The sequence below is a fragment of the Pteropus medius genome, unplaced genomic scaffold (genome assembly GCF_902729225.1).
Source record: "Pteropus medius unplaced genomic scaffold, Ma_sr-lr_union100, whole genome shotgun sequence".
Taxonomy (NCBI): Eukaryota; Metazoa; Chordata; class Mammalia; order Chiroptera; family Pteropodidae; genus Pteropus; species Pteropus medius.
Window position 1 is genome coordinate 13,938,897 of NW_024342471.1, and position 13,926 is coordinate 13,952,822.

General features: G+C 34.0%; 1 protein-coding gene across 2 annotated transcripts in view; it reads right to left on the reverse strand.

Moving 5' to 3' along the window:
- Positions 1-13,926, reverse strand: part of PTPRT (protein tyrosine phosphatase receptor type T) — a 937,324-nt gene that overhangs the window by 177,480 nt on the left and 745,918 nt on the right. For both annotated transcript variants that reach the window (XM_039864357.1, XM_039864356.1), the window contains exon 13: positions 1,857-1,893. In XM_039864357.1, coding sequence (XP_039720291.1) covers positions 1,857-1,893 — 37 coding nt within the window. The remainder of the gene's footprint in view (positions 1-1,856; positions 1,894-13,926) is intronic.

Here is a 13,926-nt window from a genome sequence, read left to right on the forward strand (position 1 = left end):
CCTTATGCTAAGAAGGGGCAGAGAGCTCTTCTGCTCTAGTTCTTTAAGACCACTGCGCTCTGCAGATCAGCAGTGTAACTCTGGGGAAGCAAGGCATGGTGAGATTCTATGTCTGTGAGCGCAGTGGGTCCTGAACATCCCAGGAGAGTACCGTCTTAGGTGTTCTCTCTCAGAGTCCCTGTGTGTACCTACTGCCTGCCCAGTCACATGTTCCCGGTTCTCAGTTCAGAAAATATAGTCCAACAAACTACTTTTTTGGGAGGGCTTATGTCTCTGAGGGTGCCCTTAGAATCCCAGACACCCATGGAGGCTAGAGAATCCACATAAGCCCCTCCCTTGTCTAGGGGTCAAACCTAGAGGGGACTATGGAGAACCATCACGGTAAAGGTTTCTCTATAGTTTCCTTCCCTCTCCCAGCTGCCTGTGTGAGTGGGATGCCGTAGACACCCAGCTATCCTACTTGCTGTCTACAGCTCTAGTGCTGTCCAGTGGATGCTGTTCTTCCTTCTAGATTACCTGTTTTCTTCAGTGGAAGTCTGCCAAGGCCAGCCTGTGATTTGTGTCACTTTTATTTGTAGGCCATCAATTTTCCTGACCCCACAAAAAGTATTTTATCTCTTTCTGTCTAGCAGCCTGAGTTTCTGAGACGGAACAAGCTAGGGACATGCCAAATTCTCATGACTTATGTGAAATCGGGGTGAGTTTTTATCACAGTGAGACCTTAGTGCTTCTGTCTTCTCTGTCCTCCTGAATCTTCCCTGTTCTGCTTACATATTAGAAACTCTGATTTTCTTCAAAGTTATAAAAATTGTGCATGATAGGTCTTGGTGCATGTTCTATCAAATAACTATAAGTATTCTTCTCTCTCTCTCCTCTCTCTCTCTCTTCTCCCCCCTCACAATCCGAGTGCATTTTCCTCCGTATGTGTGTGCCAGTGTATACATATTCACATATGTATATGCATAACTGGGTCATTGTTTTTGTCTGTACTTTATATCTATGACTATATTTATATTTATGTTTATAATTGTCATCTCTGTGGAAGCAACCTATAAAATTATATATGCTGTCAATAAATGCAGGGAACAGAATAGAATTGCTCAATTTTGGTGTGTTTATATGAGAAGGATAGCTGTTAAAAATATCAATTCTATAATAAAAAGATAAACCTGATTTCTAACCATTCGACCTTATAATAGGTTAAATGATAACAAACCGTTCATTGATTTTTTTTAAAAGAGTAATAAACAGAAACATATAACAATTGAAAGAGCCAGGCAATTCGATTATAATTAGGAAAGCAAAAGTGATGAGCCCGAACAATGTTGCCTTAGTTTTTCAGATAAGTGTTGAAAATGCCAACTACAAAGTAAAGCAGTGTTTCTTTTCTTGTTGTTAAAGGCACCAACATCAATCACCTCATTTTTGAAAGCCATGCACCAATTGAATAAAGTACAAAACTCAGAACGTAGGTTTAACAGATGTGCTTAAAAAATACCAATATAAACATAGACCTAGATACAATGAAAATATATAACAGAAGAATATTTGAATAAATTTATATTTACAACTGATTAATGTACCAATCCATCCATCCATCATTCGTCCGTCCATCCGTCCATCTGTCTGTCCATCTACCCACCCGCCCATCCATTGATTCAACCAATATGTTTTGAGCTCTTATTATGCTTTAGGCCTGGTGTTATTAATACATATGTGGTTGGGTATATAGTAACACCTAGATGCAAATGACTCCAATGAAAATAATTTTTTCTTGTTGATTTTAGTCAGCGTTGCCTATGTCTCCCTGTGTGGCTAAAGAATGGCTGAAAACAGACAAGAACATGCCAACATACCTTTTGTAGCCAGACGAACACAGTTGATTTTGGTCTCCTGTGAACGACAAAAGCGAAGCTCCAGTTAATTAATTATGGGTTTGGTTTGTTATATAAAGAAAAAATATACATATATATCTGCATATATAGGTATGCATATGTATTTTTAATTATAATTTTAAATTTGTCCTTTCCATTTCCTCCCCCGTTAGAATCACCTTTTAATTCTATTTCTTCATATCTTTTTGAGGCTAGGTACATACATTGTTCCTTCCACTTCCTGGCTCCCACCACCTCATAAGCTTTTCCCCCAGACAGAACTACTTCATGAACATATCACGTACTGCTCAGCACAGAACCACTTTAACAGTAACATTAAGTGGTCACATTTTGGCATGTAATGTACTTCATTCAGTTGTATGGATTCTTGAGAGAACCCATGGGCTAGTAGATGGTACCTAAGACATCCTTAGGAAACTCTCTTACAGGTAAATAATACATCTGTTTGCACAGACTGAAACACACACTTGGCAATAGCCCAGTCAATATAAATGTGTAAGAATCAAACTGTAAAGTTCATGTTCAAAAAGTCACTTTGGCCCTGAGATCTCTGGTGGACCTCACGGTATCCATGGATAACATCATGTGTGTGTTTGTGTGGCACTAGAATCTTTGCTGTGTGAACTGTTTAGTTATTGCTGGCTGTTACCCAAGTGGACAGGATCTATACATTTGTGATGGTGCTAGGCATGCAGCTGAGTTGTTTAGGAAGAGAATCAGCTTACTCTATTTTATTGGGATCATCTCCTAGGAGGCCCTGGAACAAGTTGAAAATTCCAGTTGACTAAGTTATGCCCCCAGCAGGGGTCTGAATGTTGTGTAACAACGAAAATAAAAGGCAAAGATTGCAATGTGTATGAGTCTCAAGAATCCACTGCTTGTCTTGCTAATGCTCACTCATAAGAAACTGCTGTATCTTGAAGGCATTTATGTTAGGATAAAAAGTTATGCAAAAGTAATAAAACCCATGGACTTCAGTGGCTAGGAACAGCAAAGGTTTATTTTCCATTCAAACTACATGTCTAGCATAGGTGCATGGCTGGGTCTGGGGGATGTAATGTAGTGCCTGGGGGACACTCTCATCATAAGATAGGCTGGCACCCCTACTTTAACACAAGGCTTCAGTATTTAATGAGGCAGGAAAAAAGAATGCTTAAGAATCTTAACTTATATGCTCTGCATCAGAAGTAACACTTTTGCTTTGACTCAGGTTTCATGGGCTAGAACCAGTCATATGGCGATGCCTAACATCAGTGAGGTAAGGAAATGGAGCCCTCCATGCACTCAGAAGTAGAGAAGAAATGGTAATGGCTACAGCGCGGTCTGTTTTATTTATGTACACCTCTGAATGCTAGAAATCATCAAGTCTAGTATGACGTAGAACCCAAACGTGACTTCCCAATGGTCTTGATTCTGTTCCTCAGACCACAGAAAGTCTGCCCTTGGCCATGTAGGAAAGATGTCTGGATATTGGAAGATGGTTTTCTGGTTCATCGACATTCTTATTTATCATCAAGTCTTCATGCGATGAGTTCAAGGTTTTTGAACCATCCTAGCTACTCATCCTAAGACATCCTCCAGTTTGTCCCTCTTTATAAGAAGGGACTAGAACATGAAGCAGCAGTCTACATTGGTCTTGTCAATATATGATTACTTAGATCATCACTGCTTTCTGTTTTCCTTACTTATCTTGGGCTTCTATTAACATAGCCAACATCCCGGTTTTTCATTGATCATAATGAATGTGCCATCAACATTTCCTCCATCAAAAAAACAAAAAAAAATCTGCCTGCTTCTACAGATATAAATGTGATTGTATTTCTGGAGCCCAAGTACAGAGTCGTATAGACCACTACTAAATTCTATCTTCTTTGACTCATCTGATTACTACAGCCTATCATCATATTCTCTACCATCTGCAAGGTTTCAGACATAATTTTTCTCAAACTTCTTCCAGGTAATTAATATAAGTAGTAATTTGGAAAATGCCAATGGCAGAGCTTTGTGCCATGTACCAGAATCCTTCTTACAGGCTGGCATTCATCTGTTCATCAGAATCTTGGTTGGTTTTTTAACTGGTTACTCACCTCCTGAATTGCTTAAGCACTCACATGCCACTGCTGTATTTTCCCACCAAAAGAGCTTGAGAGTAGGGTAAAATTCACTTCAGATACTGATACTCTGTCTAGTAGTATCTATCAGCCCTCCTTAACACAGAAGTTTGGGTTGAAATGACTTATTCTTTGGAACAAGTGTTTTCTCTTCTATTTTTTATTTTGAAAGTATTCCTTTTTAAAATAACTAATTGTTTTATTTAATAAAATGGAAAATGTAGAAATGTTAAAAGAATATGACACATTATGGTTCAAATATATGGAGTATTCATTGAGGTATTCACATATTTGAAATATATCTTTCAAGGAAAAGAGTTTTTTAAAAAGAATTAATTCGGAAGATGGAAAGAAGGAAAAATGACTGAGAAAAACTATAAAAATAAAGCAGAACTCTCTAGATGTGATGCCAAAAAAGCCTAAGTCACAAATGAGTTAAACTTTAAAAATGATGATGAAAGTGAGCAAATTCACGTTTTAATGTTTGAAGAAACGACAAAGTTCTTCAAAACCTGTTGGCTTTCATTTTTGTTCTCTGGTTTAAAGGGTTAGTGAACTGAAGCCTGAGATGGTTTAAGAAAGCATGACCCCCAGAGAACTGAAGAAGATCTGCAAATAGTCCTCCAGCACCTCAACAATCATCACTGAGAAGCTGTATAGACAAGGAAAGGTGCCGAGAGACCAGAGAGGGTTGGAAGGACCTCCACTTTATATTAATGCAAAGAAAAAAGATTTTTGCAAATGCTATATTAAGAAACTTGCCAATTATGCACATGATTGTTGAATAGAACAGTGGGCAAGTGTTTGATAAGGCCAGTACTGCTGGGGGTAATTTATTAATATATATCTAGACTTTGAAAGAGCCAATCTAATCTCTTTATATCTGAGAATCTATTCTCAGGAAATAATCTTAAATGAAGAAAAATTATATTCAAAGTCATCGGTTCTGGTGTTCTTTATAAATGTGACAATGAAGAGCAACATATATGTCTAACTCTACAGGCATATAAAGGAAGTTGTGGTCTATCCACACAATAGAATATTATAAAGCAGTTAACAAAAATGATTATGAGGGCCACGAATTACATGGAGTAGTAAGCATAGGAAAATAAATGAATGAAGTGCAATTTTTATTACAACTAACATGCAAATCTAAGCATTTAAAAAATAAGTCCTGAAGGAAATATGCTAAATCCTAAAATTTGATTCATAATTAATTTGAAATATAACATATATGTAGGCAAGTTTAATCATCTTAAATATGGGTTGCTGAACTTTTCTTAAAGGAAACACACGCCTATGACCAGCACTCTGATCAAAATACTCGACATTACTAGAACCTCAGAAGTCTCCTTCATCCTCCCTCTGAGTCACTAATCTGGCTTCTGTGGGAATGTTCTCTTTAAAATGTATCGCATCAAAGGGAATCCTGGGTAGCTGCGAAGGTTTATTCTACCACCTTCTCTTTCTCATTGTGTCATTTGTGAGGACTTTCTAATTCTCCTTGGAATCATCTTCCCTTCCACAACTGATGCATGAAATTGAGCCATTTCCTAATACCACCTCCCATACCCCACATCTATTAAAATTTGTTTTCTATAACCTACAGTGCATATCTGATTATGCTCAACTCTCCCTGGCTCTCACAAATGTGACACTGACATGTACGCTTTCTCCCAAGTTTCTGACACCTTTAATTCCATAACCAATTTGTCTTTGTTGGTTAGAAATAGGTACAGAATAACAAAGTCCTGAGTCACTCTCTTGACCTTCTGGGTGACAGAACTGTTAGCAAACACATCAGGAACATGCTGGAAATTCTATCATATGGGAAGTCTGGCCAGTAAGCATATGCCCAAAGTCCCCAGTCAGCTCAATAAACAGGAAATGAGTACTTTCCTTGTGCTTAGATTGTATAAGGCTTTGGGAAAAGAAGAAACATTTTATATTTTCTGTTCTATCTCTACAGTACAATTTCATTTCTCCATCATTTTGACCTCATCCATGTCCCACTTCCCACTCCAGATTTTCATATCTGCATACAGTTGTATATCGCTTTGGAGTAGAATATAATGTGCTCACTGTTTTGCTTCTGTTGAGACCTGCTTTTACTCAAAGCTTTGCCAGTGCTGGGGCAATACTGAGCAAGTCACTCCCCCTATCTGTGGCTCAATTTCCCCATCAATCAAATGACAGAAAAAGGAGTAGAGAAGGCCACTTTGGTAGAGTATGTAGGGTATTCTAAGGTTGCTTCAAGTTCTCAGATGTTGAATCTAGTTTCAGCTACTGGCAGAACTCCTGCTTTTTCAGTATTTTTTTCCTCATGGAGCACACAAACATTATTTTACTAACATCTGTAGTTAACTCAGGAAAGAAAGAAAAATAAAGGCACATCAAAAATGAAGATTAAATTACAGGATGTCCCCAAAAAAATTTTAATAAGGAGTACTGAAGAAAAAGAAAAGAAGCAAGAGAATGAATAAGAGATAAAAGGAAAAGTAATGAGGGCAGGTGAAAAAGTGACCTACAAGAAAGACAAAGAAGATTCAATATATGTATACTTGATATCTCTGAGGGATAGATGAAACAACCGGATAGGGAAAGATTCATAGCAATACCCAAGGAAAATTTCTAGAATCACAAGACAATCTGAGCCTACATATTTAAAGAACCTGAAGACCTGAAAGATCAATTCTAAGATTTTAGTAAAACTATATAATTAAAAAAAAAAGGACTCCAGGCAAAAACATTAAATAATTCACATGGGCAAGAGAATTAGGTTGTCATGAGATGTCTTCAAATCAACATACAAGGCCAGGAAATATGAATTAGCCTTTTCAAAAAACTTAAAGAAAGAAATTATGAACCCAGGATTTTATAACTAGACAAGTGTCTTTCAAGTAGCCTTAAAAAAAAGCTACGGAAAAATAACTATCAACATTCAATAATTCAGATAATACTGTACTCGTGAGTCTCTCCTGAAGACAAGTTAGATAAACTTCAACAAAGAAATAACTGAGAAAATTTTAGCGAAAGGACTGACGGTAAGCATTTAATGTATTTAATTTGAAATCTAAGGCTAAAATAAGGTAGGAACACTCTTGAAAGAGAATATATAAATGTTATATTTTCTGATATTGTAGAAATAATGCAAATAAAAATGATAAAGAGAAGAAATGGGGAAACAGGAGAGTAAAATAAGTCCATTGATTGTTGCATAACAATAGGTGAAAAATCAATGAATACTATCAAAAACTGACAAACCAGTGATGTCTGCAAGATGGCAGAATTTTCAGCACACATCTTCCCAAAGAAATATAATATTGACAACCACCCATGGATGAAAGTACTTTTGTGGGAGCTCAGAAGTCCAATAGAGAAGTTCCCGTTGGAGCAAAAGGTCTGAGAATAGATACACTGAAGAAGGTAAGAAGAATAGTTTTAATTTACTCATGTCATATGGCACAGCTCAGTGCCAAGAGAGACCTTCTCAACTCAAGATTTCTTTCAAGGGGAGAAGTGAGAGTAGGGTGAGTGCTTGGCTACTCCAGCTATGCAAGACATTGCCCAAGAGGTCCATTTGTTCTTGTCTCAATCAGAACACTGTGGGGGGATCAACATGGCCAATAACCTGGGGGCAGCTAGGAGCATGAACAGAAAATGTGGTATATATACACACAACGGACTATTACTGAGCCTTAAAAAAGAAAGATATTCTGCCATCTGCAACAAAGGGCTGAACTTACAGGACACGATGTTAAATGAAGTAAGTCAGACACAGACAAATACTACATGATTCTACCTACAGGTGGAATCTAAAAAAAGTCAAACTCATAAAAGCAGAGAGTAGAATGGTAATTGTCAAAAGCTGGAAGATAGAGGAAATGGGGAGACGTTGGTCCAACAGTTATGCAGGATGAGTAAATTCTAGAGATTTGTATAACACTGTATTTTATACTTAAAAGTTGCTAAAAGATTAGATCTTAAGTGTTCTCACCACAAACAATGATAATAACTGTGAGGTGACAGATATGTTAATTAGTGGGATCACAGTAATCATTTCACAATGTATAAGTATATCAAAACATCACATCATACAGCTAAATATATATAAATTTTATTTGTTAATTATACCTCAGTAATTCTGGGAAAAATTTTGATAAACCAGATAGGAAAAGGTTAAATAAGAAAAGAGAATTAAAAGTATTAAAAAGTATGAGAACAAATATAACTACTACAACAAAAATGTAAACTTTTAAAATATCAAATGAAATTTTAAAATAAAAGAAAGAAAACACTTTAGCAAGTGTTACAAAATTAATAAATTAAATTATGATATAAAGAATTCATGACAGAATTGAGACCAAATATATCAGTTATACCAACAAATGTTATTGGGTTTAACTCATATAATTAAATGAAAAAGATTTCAAACTGTCTCATGAAGCAAGACCTAACTTTCTGCTATATATAAAGGTCACGCCTAAAACAGAGTGATTTAGAAAGACATCAATAAAAGAAAAGGAGAAATTGTAAATGTAAAAAAAAAAGAAAAAAAAAAGCAGTAGTAGTGATCTTGATATCAGACAGAATAAAATGCAACTTAAAGAGCATTAAACATAACAAAGGACACTTTTAAATGCTCAAACCCACAATTCGCAAGAAATATAACAGCTTTGAATATCTATGAACCCAAAGTCCCAATAATTACCTTTATGAAGTAGAAACTATAGGACATGCAAGAATAATAGAAAGCTACTGTCAGTATAAGACAAATCAAGTGGCAAAAAAATAGGCAAGGATATATAAGTGCTGAAATAATTGTGCAGATCTTGATATGTATCAAACCTTACTGACAATAGAGAAAAACCTTCTTATGAGTTTATAAAACATTCACAAAAGTTGACCATATATCAGCTAATTAAGAAAACAACACTATGTCCCATAAAGTAGAAATGTTATAAGCAACAGTCTATGATTACGATGTAATAAAAAGAAAAATTTTTAAGAATATTAAAAACCAAACAGGTCCTCTCACCTGGAAATTTACAAGATATATATATTTTTACCAACTCCTGGTGAAAAAAGTTTTAAATAAAAATTTAAATATCGTTAAACAAAATATAATAAGAACTACATACCAGGATCTATAAAAAAACATTTAAAGCAGTGACTAGATGAAAGTAATCAGTAAAATAAAATAATGAAAAAAAATTAAATTTCCAGTACAAAAATCTAGAAAAACAAAAATAAGTGATCTAAAAAACATGCACAAAAGGGAATAATAAAGACAAAAGCAGAAACTATCATAGTAGAGAAGATAAAAATAATAGAAAAAAAGAAAGGAAGCACAAATATTCAAAATAAGAAATGACGGGGAAATAGTGATTGAAAAAGAAGAAATTGAAAAAGTGAGACTAGTCTTCAGATCTCTGAAAATAGTTTTGAAATGCTAAATGGAATTAATAATTTTCTAGGAAAATATAGTTTATAAAAATGGATTCTATCAGGAATATAAACTTAAACAGATCTAATTTCACTAAGAAATACAAGACGATATTAAGAAGCTGCCTCATTAAAAAAACACCATGCCTAGACGTCTTCACAGGGAATTTCTATCAGATCTTTAAAGACAAGATAGTACTAACATAAATTGTCCTACAGCATGGAAATTAAAAAAAAAAAAAACTTTCTCATTTTTTAATGAATCTGGCATAACATTGACACCTAATCTTGGTAAAGACAATACCACAAAAAGTGGGTGGAGTAGGTGAAATTATAGACCAATTTTACTTTCGAATGTGTAAAAGTGTCAGATAATGATATGTGAACAGAATTCAATGCTACAGTAAGAAAAACAAAAATGCCATAATAAAATAGAATTCCTATTCTAGAAATGGAAGGTTGGTTCGATGTTAAGAAATCCATTTATATAATACACCATGTTAACAGATCCAAGGAGGACATTCTATTGCCTCTATTAAGGCAGAAAAAGCATTTGACACAATTTAATGCCCATTCCTGATTTTAAACAAAACTCAAGAAAATAGGAATTGATGAATACTTTCATAATATGATAAAAATTTATCTTAGTCCTAAAACCAGCATCTTACTTAATAGAGACCCGGTAGAGGCACCAACAGTAAGATCAAGACTAGGATATTCTCTATCTCTACCACCCCTTTACATTGTACTCCAAGTATTATACAGTGCAACTGGATAAAAGAAATCAATTAGAGGCATACAAAATGGAAAATAAACTTTACACCACCTCTGGTTGCAGATTATTTAACAGTACATCTGAAAAATCCTTGGAGAATCAATGATACAAGGTAGCAGGATATAAAATTTACATACAAAGTGAATAGTAGCCATATATAAAACCAATAATCAGATAGTCAGAGGACACCAAATCCCATTTACAACAGTAACAAAGATTAAATACTTGGTAATAAACTTAGCAAGAAGTGTAAAACCTATATGAAGAAAATTTTACAACACCCTGAAAGACACAAAAGTAGCCTTGAACAAATAGAAAGCCATCCTTTGTTCTCAGCTAAGATAATTCAACATCTTAAAGGTGTCAGGTCAGTTTACCCTAATTAATGTATAAATTTAATGAGATCCCAGTAAAATTAGTAATAGGCTTTTTATGGAGCTGGATAAGTTGACACTAAAGCTTATATGGAAAATACACATGCAAAAAGAACTAGGAAATCACTGAAAGAGAAAATCTAAGTTGGAGAATTTGGCTTATCAGATATTAAAGCACAGAGCCTCTACAATTGTAACAGCATGGTACTAGTGCATAAAAAGGCAAACAGTCTTATGGAATAGAACGCAAAATCCAGAAAAAGAACCAAGAACAAGTGACAATTTAAAATATGAGAAATGCCGCTTTGAGGGGACAAAGATGATCTTTAAAAAAATGTTACTAGGACAACGAAATAGATATTGGGGTAAAAGGATATTATTAGATACATACTTTACACCATATATGAAAACAAACCAAACAGCAGACATTTAAACATAACAAAAAATTTAACTATACAAGTTCTAGATAACTTCCTTTAGAACCTTGGTGTAAGAAAAGGCTTTTTACTGTGACTCAAATCTGAATGCAATAAAAATAGATTGAAGTATTCAACAACTTTTTTTTTTTTTGGTGTAGCAAAAACACTATAAGCAAAGTCTAAAAAAAAAATGCAATATATATCACAGATAAAGAGTTAATATCCTTGATATATAAAGAGCTTTTAAAAATTTAGGGGGGAAAAAAGGTAAAAATCTTGATAGAAAATTGGGCAAAAGACATGCATGTAGTTTAAATGCTATATAAAAAGTTTCCTAAATATATGAAAAGCTGTTGGCTTCACTTTTAATAAGAGAAAGGGAATTTAACTATATCTGGATAAAATTTCTTATGCTTAACTTTTCCAAAAATTAAAGTTAGACCACACACTGTAGGTGAGGCTGTAGAGAAACGAATAATCTGAAACATTGCTGGAGGAAATGCAAATTGATTCAGCCCTTTAGGAAGGGAATTTAGCCCTTTAGGAAGGGAATTTAGAAATACCTTGGAAAGTATATATTCACCTTTGAGCCAACCATCCCTCTTACAGGAATGTACTCTGACACACCTCTAACAAATACATATGTGCCCATTCCTTTATTGTGGAAATATTTGTGATTGAAAAATATTGAAAATGTATTTAGTGATTTTTATGGAAATGAAAAATAAAATGTAATTATGAAGTTCCAAAATATAAAAATTTAGATATGTTTTCATAAAAATATAAGTGAAAGTAAATGCAAAAACAAAAAATTCCAAAATTCGAAAAACTCAATAAAGTTGCTTTCCAAAATAAAATAAATTAAGGTATATCTATGTAGCAGAATACTATGAAGCTGTAAAAAAGAATGAGGAAGACCTCTATGAACTAATAAAAAGTGATTTCAGGTATCTATAGTATGTCCCCTTTTCTATAAAAAGAATGGGAAATAAAATATACATGAATCTCTTCATTTTGAAAAAAAAAATACAAGAAACCAATGACAGTGTTTATTCACAGGGGATAGTAGAAATGGGGTCAAATAAATGGAATATACTTTTTTGTATGCATTGTTTTGTATAGCTTAGGCTTTTGGAATCATGTTATAATGCTTTATATATTGGAAAAAAATTCAATAAGCATGGGGGAAGTGAATCTAAAGTTAGAAACAAAGAGAAACAAATAAATCTATTGTGTTTCCAATAGGTATTTAACTATACTTTAGGGAAAGAAAAAGAATTAAATCATGTAACTTTTGAACACAATGTTTTATACAGCTTAAGGGACTAAAAATAGAAAAAACTATAAGCATATGTTAACACTAGTTAATGGATTTGTTTAACAAAGTGGTATAGGTTAATAATTCTGAAAATACTTTCTGGGTATTCTAGGGTTGAACAAATAAGTAAATGCATTGTGAATAATAAGTCAAGTTTTCCACTGTCAGAGAAGCAAGTTAAAATATGGGTTGGGGGAGGGTGAAGACTGGGATGCTGGATTGCAGTTGGGGGTATCATTATGGACTCTTGGTTTTTAATATAAATAAATAGGTAAATGAAGATATACACATATGTGTATATATTGTGTTTTTGTCCTCTGAGAGGGCGGGAAGCAATGACTTCCATTAGCAATGACACCCACTAGTTTCCAGATTTTGGTTTCTAAGTACCATTCTCTACTGTGGGGTTGGGGTAGAAAAAGCACAAATACATTGTGCCAGAACAAAAATAAGTTTTCCAGAACTTATGGAAATGAAAAAGAAAATGTAATTATGTAGTTCCAAAATATAAAAATTTAGATATGTTTTCATAAAAATATAAGTAAAAGTAAATGTAAAAATACATGGGGACATGTCAGAAGGACACAGGTACTTCCCTGAAGGCCCACTCCCTACATTTGCAGGACCCGGGCAGAGAGACAAATGGAAGCCCCATACTGTTTGTTTTATTTAAATATTCAAAACGATAGCTCAAGTTAATTTGTTAAAGAAATTCTATTCCATCCTTTTACTTTGAAAAAAATATATAAACAAGAATCAAAAGATATATATGGTTTTTATATGATTAAAAGTTGGTAAAATATTCAAAAAAAAAACAGAAAAAATAAGGATATAGGAACCAATTGGAAGGGACTCCCACTAGCTAAGACTGAGACACTATATAAACATAAATAATGATGGTAATTGCTCATTACTTACTAAATAAAATAAGAATCTATGAGTTTTTACTAAGAGAAATAAATAGTACTTTAAAATTGTGAGAAAGGAGAGCTCATCTTTACAATAAACAACAACTAATTCGTGTAGAAGGAATGATGGAATCAGAAAATCATTATTTGGCAAATATCTTACCAAGAATTGGTTTAGACAAGAATCATCAACAAATGTTAAAACTAAGGGATGAATGTTTGATAAAGAACAGGATGTTTCTATCGTCTAGAATTATATCCTTACACAATAATCTACATTAAAAAGAAATAGTAGTTTATAGTGGAGAAAACCTAGGTGGGGAACACTTTAAGTGATCAAAGTTAACAACACCAGAAATGGAATACATGGGTATCACATGCCTCCTGATATGATCCACTGAGAAGAACTCCACATCGTGAAAGGCATAACCTAAATCTAATTGTTAGCAAACCTCAGAAAAACCCAACATGAGGGGACATTCTACAAAATAACTGGCCTGTAATCTTCAAGACTTAAGGGCATGCAATCCAAGGAAAAATAGAGATACGAGGAATTTAAAGTCACATGACAACTAAATGCAAGATGTGATCTTGGACTAAATTAAAAAAAAATAATGTAAAGACATAACTGAGATAATTGACAAAATTGGGGCTACGAGTATTACATCAATGTCAATTTCC